This window comes from Fusarium tjaetaba (assembly GCF_013396195.1).
Source record: "Fusarium tjaetaba strain NRRL 66243 chromosome Unknown NRRL66243_c0000246, whole genome shotgun sequence".
Taxonomy (NCBI): domain Eukaryota; kingdom Fungi; phylum Ascomycota; class Sordariomycetes; order Hypocreales; family Nectriaceae; genus Fusarium; species Fusarium tjaetaba.
Window position 1 is genome coordinate 106,725 of NW_023501442.1, and position 10,863 is coordinate 117,587.

The 10,863-nt window shown below is 49.8% G+C and overlaps 3 protein-coding genes across 3 annotated transcripts; 1 reads left to right on the top strand and 2 right to left on the bottom strand.

The window, feature by feature from the left end:
- Positions 1-454: 454 nt before the first annotated feature.
- On the top strand, positions 455-3,688 carry FTJAE_10565 (ESX-1 secretion system 1; the record flags this gene model as incomplete). Its single annotated transcript, XM_037343420.1, has 3 exons — positions 455-879; positions 927-1,377; positions 1,427-3,688. 3 exons carry the CDS (start codon positions 455-457, stop codon positions 3,686-3,688), a joined length of 3,138 nt encoding a protein of 1,045 aa, XP_037202409.1.
- Positions 3,689-4,299: 611 nt separating this feature from the next.
- Positions 4,300-8,354, bottom strand: FTJAE_10566 (DNA (cytosine-5-)-methyltransferase; the record flags this gene model as incomplete). Its single annotated transcript, XM_037343421.1, has 2 exons — positions 4,300-8,298; positions 8,349-8,354. The coding sequence occupies 2 exons, from the start codon at positions 8,352-8,354 to the stop codon at positions 4,300-4,302; spliced, it is 4,005 nt and encodes a 1,334-aa protein (XP_037202410.1).
- An 847-nt stretch (positions 8,355-9,201) lies between these two features.
- On the bottom strand, positions 9,202-10,597 carry FTJAE_10567 (DNA replication regulator SLD2; the record flags this gene model as incomplete). The annotated part of the gene is made up of 2 exons (XM_037343422.1): positions 9,202-10,406; positions 10,456-10,597. 2 exons carry the CDS (start codon positions 10,595-10,597, stop codon positions 9,202-9,204), a joined length of 1,347 nt encoding a protein of 448 aa, XP_037202411.1.
- Between the last annotated feature and the right edge of the window lie 266 nt (positions 10,598-10,863).

Consider the following 10,863-nt stretch of genomic DNA (forward strand, 5'->3'; position numbering starts at 1 on the left):
AACTAAGCAGGCAGCTACCGCCTCAGCCTTAATTTTGAGCTTCTCTTCTTCCATTCTCAAACATTCCAGATTTTCTCCTCTTCTTCTTTTCTTATCTTTACAGCGTCTCCTCGATGGTTGCTTGATCGCCTCCCATCTTCAACGAATATCCTCTAGACCGCTTCTCCCATCTCCCGTGCCTTTCGTAGGTCTTTATCAATATCGTCTCCTCGCACGCGATCTCTCTCTCCGTCTCCGTCTCCCTCCCCACCCCCCGCTCCGGCTGTCCCATCCGCACATCCGCAGAGCTATCGCCCGGTCCCTGCGTGTTCACCACTTATCTTTGCTTGCTTGCTTGCTAGCTCGCTAGCTGTTGAGAAACCCTTATTTGGGAGTTGTAGCTTTATCTTAGAGCAAACAAACCAGCTCCAGTGCAATCCCAGTTCACCTCTCTTCATTTCAGTGCAATGCAATGATGGAGCTTGAATCTACAGATATCAACTTTTCCGTCACATGGCTGCTTGGTCTCAAGCCAAAATCCACGTATCCTTCATGGGCAAGAGACTTCCTGACCGATGAACCACATTTCCTCGTGAGCCGTCTTCTCGGCCTTCTTCCAACTCGCAAACCCCGCCGCCGCCCGAGAAGGCGGCGCAATCGTTCCAAGACTGTAATTGTACCTGAGGAGCCTCTCAAGGAGGATGGCCAAGATGCAGACGACCAAGACATGGATGGCTTCGGTCTAGGGAAATTATACGGTGATATTCCATACGAAACTGATGATGATTCCGAGTCTGAAGCCGAGGACGCACCTGTGGTGGAAGAGGAGCCACCTGTCTTGGCAGAGCCAGCATTCCTGGAACTGTGCAAGATGATGGAAGATCTTCTGGACGAAATCGAGTAAGTGGCACCGCAGGTGCTTGGAAGCATCCACTAATTCGCACCAGAAAATCACAGCAGGATGATACCGACGACTCGGACAACGAATCGATTGACGGTCTAGAACCCGAAGCTTGCCAAGATGAATCCCCATCAAGAATCGAGTGGTTGCGACAGAAGAAGGTGGAAAAGGCAGAGAACAAGTACCTCGACCGAGTTATGTCTTTAACTGGCCTCGAAGAAGTCAAGGCTTTCTTCTTACAAGCAAAGGCGAAAGTCAAGGCCGCTCAGAGGCGGGAGACCGACCTGAAGAAAGAGGACTTTGATGTAGTCTTCACGGGAGGTGAGGGAACAGGCAAGACAATGCTGGCTCGTCTCTATGCCAAATACCTGATATCTCTTGGCGTGGTCAAGAAGTCTGGCGTTTTCACTGGAATCAACAGATTTTCGGCATATAACATGTCTAAAACGTCGACTTTGGGCACCATACATAACACAAGCAATACCTGCGGTGGCTGCGTAAGTGAATGTCTTATCACCAATGCTAGGGATCGCTAATTTTCTTTAGATTGCCATCATCGACCACGCTCATCTAATGAACAGCGACGATTGTAATCTCTGGAGCCTCTACGTTCGCTCACAAGACCTTCCCGGAAAGATCGTTCTCATTGTAGCCGGCAATGGCGAATGGGGATTGTCAGACTTGATGGGTTACAGTGCTGAGGTTTCCAATCATTTTCCTATCCTGAAGTTGCCGAATTACACAGCAGAAGAGCTACAGATAGTATTCCATGGCCTGATGCGAAAGTGGTTCAAGGGCAAAATGGAAGTCGAGGGCGGCTACGATGGCCTGTATGTCAAGATTCTGATCCGCAGAATCGTTTCAGGGGCCAGCGAAAAGTCATTTGGTAACATCTGGCCAGTCCAAAAGGCATTTGTCGACGCTTGCAGGCGTCAACTTGGGCGCTTTATTCAGGCTCGTAAGACAGGGAACTACCCGGAAGACTTCAAAATGACCAAAGAAGACCTGCTGGGTAACAAGCCTTCTCTTGGTCCCGAGAAGAGCCCTGCCTGGAAAGAGCTTCAACAGCTTGTCGGCTTGGACGATGTTAAGGAGGCAATACTTGCTGTGGTCAACCAAGTCAACCAGAACTATATCCGAGAAATGCGTGGCGACGATCCCTTGCACGTTTCACCAAACCGAGTCTTCTTGGGACCTCCAGGTACCGGCAAAACCACAGTTGCAAAGCTCTATGGTAGAATTCTCGCAGATTTCGGCCTTTTGTCCAAGGGCGATGTCGTCACCAAGACTCCAGCTGATCTTCTCGATCGCTATATCGGAGGATCTGAGAACAACACGCAGGAGGCTCTCCGTGACGCAAAGGGCAATGTTCTGATCATAGATGATGCCCACATGCTTGACCCGGGCACCAACGGAAGTGCTGGTAGTTCTAAGAATGGCGATTTCAGAGGTGGCATCATCGACACGATTGTCGCAGAGGTAACTGGGGCTGCTGGAGAGGATCGATGTGTTATCCTCTGCGGCTACCCTGATCAAATGAAGGAGTTGTATGCAAATGCCAACCCCGGTCTGGCCCGAAGATTCCCGCTGGACAACGCGTTTGTGTTCGACAACTTCAGCGAGGATACCCTGGGCAAGGTGCTGGACCTCAAGTTGGCAAAGGAGAAGCTGGTTGCTACCGACAAGGCCCGCGAGGTCGCTATGGAGGTACTGAAGCGAGCTTCTGTCCGGCCAAACTTTGGCAATGGTGGTGAGGTGGACAATCTTTTATCCAAGGCCATCTCAGCACGTTTCCGTCGCACTGCCAAAGAGCAGAAACCACATGAAGAGGATCTTGATCAACTTCCTCTAGAACCTCAGGACTTTGATGCCAACTACGATCGACTATCGCAGGCGGCGACAAACACGCGGGCATTGTTTGACGAGTTTGTAGGCTTCGAGGAAATCATCTCCAAGTTCGAATCGTACCAGTACATGGTGCAAGGTATGCGACTGCGCAATGTTGACCCTCGGCCCTATGTGCCCTTCACCTATGTCTTCAAGGGTCCTCCCGGAACTGGAAAGACATCGACTGCGAGAAAGCTTGGCCAAATATTCTATGACATGGGCCTGATTGCTGCTCCAGATGTCGTTGATGTCTCGGCATCACAGCTTGTCGGTGAATATTGTGGCCAAACTGGCCCCAAAACACGTCGACTGCTCGAATCGGCACTCGGCAAGGTTCTCTTCATAGACGAGGCTTACAGACTCAATGGCGCTCGTGGATCATTTGCCGAAGAAGCAGTCAGCGAGCTTGTTGATGCTGTAACAAAGCCTCAGTTCGCACGGAAGCTCATCATTGTGTTGGCAGGCTACGAGGAGGACATGGACCGCCTTCTTCGTAGTAACCAGGGTATCAAGAGTCGGTTCGCAACCGAGTTCACCTTCCGTCCCCTTCGATCGGAGCAGTGTATCGAGCAATTACGACAAGTTGTTGGAAAGGTGGGCATTACTATCCAAGCTACACCAGAGATGGATACCACCACTCGCACATCTTTGTTCTCACTGCTCCAGCGTTTGAGCAACGACAAAGGCTGGGCCAGTGGTCGCAGCATCGAGACCCTTGGTGAGCGACTGATCGGACATATCTTCAAGGAATGCGCCATCAAGGGTTATACTGGCAAGGACCTTATTGTTTCAGGGCGTGAGCTGGTGACCATATTGGGACAGGCATCTGGTGTCCCTTATGCCAGCATTAGGATGCGCGGCGGTCAGGTCCCTATGGGCGCCAAGGTGATGACCCTCAAGGATCTGGAGACATCGGAGTAGAGAGTAGAGGGGCAGACGGACAGGACGCGATGCTGGAAGAGGTTTTTGAAACATCGATATGATTTTTTCAGCGCTTTACATCGAATCTGGCTATTTTTAGTACGATAAGGGGTGCATCCAAGAGCAAGGCGATATCAGCATTAGGTTGAATCGGAGTTTTGGAGTAGCATGCTTTCTCTCAACAGTTTATCAACGTTAGCAACTAGCGAGCTACCGTAACGACAGTAATGAATTTTTGAATCACTCTAAAATTGCCTCGATTTACTTGTTCATCATTTGTCACTAACTCCCTCGCTTCCGGGTGATCGTTAATCATTACTTCAGTGTAGAGATATGGTGGAGGGCTTCTTAACCTCTAATCAGTATTGGTGAATTGGATTCACGGTGGGCAAGAAAACAATGGATAATGGATCAACGCCATGATGTTCTTATCATTTCTATTTATCCTATTGTCTTATTTACGCCCACAAAGCTAGCTGTGATAGGCATCTCGCCTCTATGCAAGTCTCCCCATTTCGGGATGCCCACAAGTCTAGAATTCGAATCACAAGTTTGCATGTCCAAGCATCCTTCTATATGTAGTATTTCGAGCCCCGGTATTCGTTACAAAACTATTCAACCCTGGTGCTATGCCGCGACCTACTTGATTTGGGGCGGCTGGATGCTACAGACGTGGCCCTGCTGGGGCTGTTGTATTCGTCTGTCCTGAGCGACTTCGATCCGCGAATCTCAACAGCGATGTGGTTACGCTTAGTAGACGTTTGATGGGGAGTAGGAGGAGTAGATCTTGGTGTGGATGAAACCTGATTGACTCGAGATTCACTTCTGGACTTTCGAGACTGTGAGGTGTTTTCGACAGAGGCTGACTCGGACTCAAGTCTCCTGATATTGGTGATAGGGGAAACCTCGATACCGATACGGGCCGGCACCACAGAAGAAACTGCAGCAGTGGAGGTGTGATGCTCGTCTGCGAGGCTCTGCATCCATGCCTCGCAGAATACAGCACCCAAGCTCACCGCGACCTCACGAGCGACACTGTTGCCAACGATTTGGTATTGGTCACTTGGGATACCCAACAGGACCTCTTCGTCCCTGAACCCCTGCGCTCGTCGCGCCTCCATGACGGTCAAGACGCGAGGCTCATGCCAGTGTAACGTGCGGCCGTTCTTCGCATCGCTCGGACCTTGGGTCTTGACGACTGTGACAAAGAGACGGTCGGGTCGTTGTCGGCCATATGACTGCGAGCTTGGGTTTCCTCGTCCTAAACCTTTATCGGTGCGCTCAGGAAATGCTAGGCGTTCGCTTGGTGTCATTACGCCCGAACCAGCCTTTTTCAGGTCGAGACCATACCAGGCCTTTGCGAAGTTCATGCCCCAGGGTAAAGTTGGGATGAGATGAATTCTACTTCGCATTATAGGCGTGATGCCCACAGACACTCGATGGTCGGGGTACGGCACGCATATATCTGGCTTTGAATCATAAACAGGGGGCAGGTCGGCAGTGGAAGCACTCGCAGACACAAAGTCAAATGGCGTGGCAGCCGGAATAGCGCGCTCAGCCATAGGCTCTCCCGTGGGAAGAATACCTAGACTAAGTCTAGGAGTATTCTGCGGGTGGGCATGTGTTTGATGCGGTGCATGAGGAAGACGGTGGCCTGGTGCAGCGAAAGCCAGAAACACACGAGAACGACGCTGAGGTGCACCGCAGGCAGAAGCATCGAGAAAGAAGAACTGTGCTTGATAACCCAAGCCTACAATAGCACAAATGAGCTGACTGAACACGTCTTGGTCTCGATTAGCGGTCTTTTGTACGATTCCCGGAACGTTCTCAAGGAGACCGTATCGTGGACGGTACAGGTCCACACACGACGCAAAGGCTGCTACCAACGACTGGTTCTTCCGCTGAGCGGCAGTTGTTTTATCGTTGGTCAGTCGAGAGAAGCCTGGGCAAGGGCTACCTCCTGAGATAAAATCCACATCTCCAATCGGTGGGACATTATCTGAAAAGTCGCCCTCGATAGCCAGACGTTGGAGATCGTCTATGGACCCAAGGAATGGAGACACTTCAGAGGGCCCAGCGGTGTTTGCCATGTAAGTATGGATAGCCTTGGCGTCAAAGTCGTTCGCCCATCGCATCTCGATGGCACCTCCATCTTCTAAGCCACGACCAAAGTTGCCACCTCCGCAAAAAAGGTCCAGACCTCGCAGTCGTGGAATAGGCTGCGATGGGTCATAGCCCTGCTGCATAGACGAGGGAGGTTTGTACAGCGCAACATATGACTTCGTTCCAGTTTCATTGTCGTGAACTTGTTCGTGTGTGAAATAGAAAAACCCTCCCACACCGTCACGGTCATACGGCGTTGGTATTGCTTTCCTGTCTTTGAAATAACGAACGAAACATGGTTCGAGAATGCGCGAACCTTTTACCTCGACAAGCGGCTCGACATAGCTGTACACCAACTCATTGGGTCGAGCTCTGGATGCTGGATCAACTTGGTGTCTTCTTAACAACTTCCGGAACCTGTATATGCCGTTACCTTCCTCCTCATAGAAGGTTAGAAACTCGCAAGGCTCGGACCGGCCGCTATCCCTGTTGATCATGACGAGTCGCGTTTCACCGGGTCGTAACTCCGGCGCCTGAGGGGAGCTCTTGCGCAGATGAATGCAACGAAAATGGTCTTTCTCAAGGGTGACCCAATTTCGTTGTTGGCATATATATGTCTGGCGACAAAAGAACTCGGCTTCAGTCGCTGAAGTCCCCCCAAACTCGACTTGGTGAACCCCTGACACTTCGTCCTCGGAGATCTTCGCTCTGGTATCACAAGAGCAATGATCCGACAGAAACAACTCGTTGTTCCAAGGGTACTTCATCAGACCGCACAGGGTGTCTACGGGTCGATAGTACCAAATCACATCGAAAGTTCTCTGGCCGCGCTTGTTGACACGCACGCGCTGTACCAAGGCGAACCATCGGTCAACGTCGTCAAACCCATGCGCAACGTCACGTCGCCATTGTGTACCAGATCCCTCGGCATCTCGTTGTATCGAGATTGTGTCTCCTGCTCGAATCGCTCGAATCTGCTTTTCCCCAGCCATTGTTATGGTCTTACCACTATCATGAACTGGCGCTGGTAATTCCAGATGGCGTTGCTTTATCAGTGCATTTCGTAAAGACTGAGTAGTCTCACTCAAAGGAATGGCCTTGAGACGGTCGCCGAATGGCTGGTGACTGAAACAGTCGTAAATGTATTGGGTAACGACAGTATCTGTGTCTTCGCAGGACCCAATCTTTGGGTGCGGTTTGTATCGCGTGAACTCCCATATCTCGGCCCAGATAACGTGCTTGTATGTTTTTCTATGCCCAAGAACACCGATCGCTTCCTTGTGTAAAAACGCAATATTGGCCACAATCGCCGTCCTGAAATCATTGTTTACGTGCTGCCTCTTCCACAAGATGAATTCTGGTGCTTGGCTGTGCATTTTCGCTAGCCAAATGCTGAAATTTGATCTGAAATGGAAGATCGTAACTTGGCTGTCTTCCTCCCCCTTGAACTTGAGGTAATCCACGAAATGCTTTGCGAGATCTGCAACCCACAAGAACGGGTTAAAGAAACGACGATATTCCTTGGCAGGGGTATTCAACCGGTAGTATATCTCACGTTCTGTGTTTAACACTGACCGCACCCAGATTTTGTCTTTGACGGTGTGCTTTGATAGCGTACCGTAGTTCTCAATCGGCAATGCGCTGATTTCCACTCGATGAACGTAGAAAATAGTATTACCAACACTCAGCTTTCCGTCAAAGAAGACAGTATTGAAGCCATGTCTTGTGTGGAGGAGGTGGAGGGAGCACATCTCCTGACCGTATCTTTGACGATCGGAATAGACTGAAAAATCGTCAAGTTGGAACTCAACGAAGTCGTCATGGTGAATACCCTGACCGGCCTCTTCAGCCACCTCGAGCAGTCGAGCAACAGCCTCACGTTCCTTAAGAACTGGGACACCCGGTTCGAATGGTTCGTAATACGACCTTGGTACCAAGAGCAGGCTCTCTGGGAATTCAACGCTCATATTCGAGCTGACAGGGACGTCTGGCGTCTGTTCCAATGTAACGTCTTCTTGTGCCACTACCTCAGCCGAAGCACCTGCGTCTGCATCACCAAATTCGAGATCAGGATCTACAGCCTCTATGACACACGACTCTGGGAGTTCAGGCATTTCCGGGTAGGTGTCTGCGAAAAAGGGTTCGGGACTTGAGACGTATTTAGGAGGGCTTTGGGTGAGAGAGCTAGGGGATAGGTCGACTTGTTGGATGGCATTTATGTGCTCTGCATCTGCATCTGCATCTGCCTCTTCCTCCTCCGCTTCCTCCATCTCTCCAAACTTGGTCCACATTTTAGGTGCATCATGACTGGTAGTGGTGGTGGTGGTTGCATGAGGCCCCCTCGCAGCAAAGGCGTCTTCAAACATACCGTCAAAGTCGCCATTGTGATCTGTGAGCCAACTGATGTCCGTGTCCCCGAACCCCTCTAGTGTAAGATCGATAAAATTATCTTGGTTCTGGAACTCATCTAGCGTTAGATCGACAACATCATCGTCAAGATCGATATGCTAGTCAGCGTCAGCAACCGAGCCATTCTGTGTTTGAGATGCAACCTTACAGGCATATTGAAGGATAAGGCTTATGCCACTGCATGCTCAAACGTAATCAAAATGTTGGACCTTTTGTATGCGAAAAACTCGATTAAAAGACAAACACCAAGCAGCCTACACCTCCCGTATCATCTTTTGATGAGTACAACAGGTCTGACAATACCAAGAGGATCCCATGTAGATAGGCCCGGCTTTGTGCGTAGGAACAATGAGAAAGCAAAATAAAGAAAGTCAAGACGCGAATAGGAATCGTTGAAAGCCTCAATTTCAACGCGGCCAAATGAACGAGTGTGATTACAAAGTCGCGAAGCGCTCGAGTTGTTCGTTGTATGCAAAAGGAGGGTTGATTTAGGTAAAGAGGAGCGTGTCTCTGAGCGTTTTATGAAGGGAGAGAGAAGAAGAAGTCGAAGCGAGACGATTGTGTGTGTTTATTGTGATCGAGTTTCTTTGTTTGATCTTCGAGGCCACTCAGTCAGTGAATCAATCTTGTCACTAAAGGCTCGAGGTTCGGCAGCTTGGAGTAAGAACGCGCTAAACTCGAACAATCCACAGCACCACATTTGCAACCTCCTGGCAAGAACTCCATCTTCTGTGCTTTTCATTCCTACCTATAAGAAGAAAAGATATGGAGTAGAGACAAATAATTCCAGTATGATACACAAGGTCAAAGATTATATGATCAAAATGAGTCCCAATGACTCTCAATCTATTTCCAGCTTGAACGCTCATCTACGCTGAACTGGGCAATGTAACAACTAACTTCTCCTTGCCCGTTGGTATAGTCTACTGCACATGCCTTGAATCAGAACGCCATGCTATGCATCTCATTATAACCCTCTTGCCCATGACCAAATCGATCCATCATCTTCGTCGTCGGAATCTACTGTTGAATCCAGGACCACCCTTTGCTCCGTGGTTCCTAAGCTTCAGCCGTTGGAAGTTTGCGTGGGCCAGCTCATTGACCTTTCGCGCGGCCTTCCTCACAGTGCCTTCCTTCTTCTTTGTGGGCTTCTTCTCCTTTACCCCCTCGAAATCAGATCCAGCATCTTCACCACCAGCTTGCGTTTCATCGTTCTCAATATCACTCTGAAGGTTCTCTCCCATGTTTTCCGGTCGCTTGGTCCGAGTTGGCCGCATCTTGACCATTCTTGTAGTTCGCTTCTGACCCTTCTTCTTATACACTCTAGTCGGGTTACCATCTTCCTCCACTGGGCTGTCATACAAGGCTTCATCATCGAAACCACCAAGTGGTAATTGCCGTGTCTGGGTGTCCTCAACCAGAATATCATTCTTTGGTTTAGACGGGAATAGCGTCTTGGGCCTAGGTTCACCCATTCCTTCTTCTTCAGCATCACGCAATGCATCCAAGTCGTCGTCCAAGTTCTCCTCTTCCACCTTTCGAAGACTCGCCACAATTTCACTGAGACCTCGTGTGAAAGGCTTGCGCGGTAGCCGTAAGGGTGCTGGGGCATCAAAATCGCCATTCTCGTCAAGAACCGGTAGAGTATTGCGCTTCAAGAAGGCGGGTGTATCGAATAGGAGTTTCGAGACCGAAGAGGGCGTAACGGCATCCTTGTTTCCATCCTTATTCTTCAGCGGGGTCATGAAGTGGTTTAGCCTTTGTCGTTTACTAGATGACATAGGGGTTCGGCCAAGCCTTTCGTTCTCCTCGTCATCCATGGTAGCTGATCGTTTGCTCGGAGTTGCATTGACCTTTCGTGCAGACCCTGATCTGGCCGCAGAATCTTGTTTCGACGGTGTTCCTAGCTCTTTCTCTACTAATAAGTCAAAGAGGCCAAGCACGCGACCATCTCTTTGTGGTGTCGGTCCGACTGAGGTTACCGACGCGGGACTGAATAGTTTTCGCGATATGGCTGGAGTGTTCATGAGTTCCTCATCGTGGTCTTGTGTACGGTTCTTGGAGGGAGTCTGGATGTTTTTGGTACGTTTGGTGGGCGTTTGTGCTGGTAGAGTATCGGGTTTCCGCTTCCTGGGTTCATTTGAGGGAGGTGGGATTTTGCCCGAGAGTATATCTCGAACCTTGTTGTACTGTTTATATTTCAAGGCTGTACAATGGTTAGCAGATTGGTTAATTTGTTCGTTCTAAAGACCTACCGATATCTTGGTTGGCCTTGATGTCCTCTCTTCCTGGCTTCGTGCCCTCGTGTGTCTTTGCCCATTCTGTCTCCCAAGTCTTCAAGTCGATGCGTAGTTGCTGTGATTGACTTTCATAAGCTGCTCTCAAGTTTTCGTCCATTGCTATAGCCATGAAATCTTTTATTCGTATGTGAGTTTATGAGAAAATCGGAATTTGGAAGAAACATGCAAGAAACAATGGTCATGAGGGAAAGTGGAATTGATGAGTGTCGCGATTGCAGATAAAACGCGTCGGGTCTGTTTGATGGATCCTTCGCAACTGCCAATGCGGGACGCGAACCACTCAACGCGAAAATGGGTCTCACGTCATGACAGTTGCAGTTGCAGGGGAAGGTGCGGAATATGGACAGAGCTAACGGGCCCACC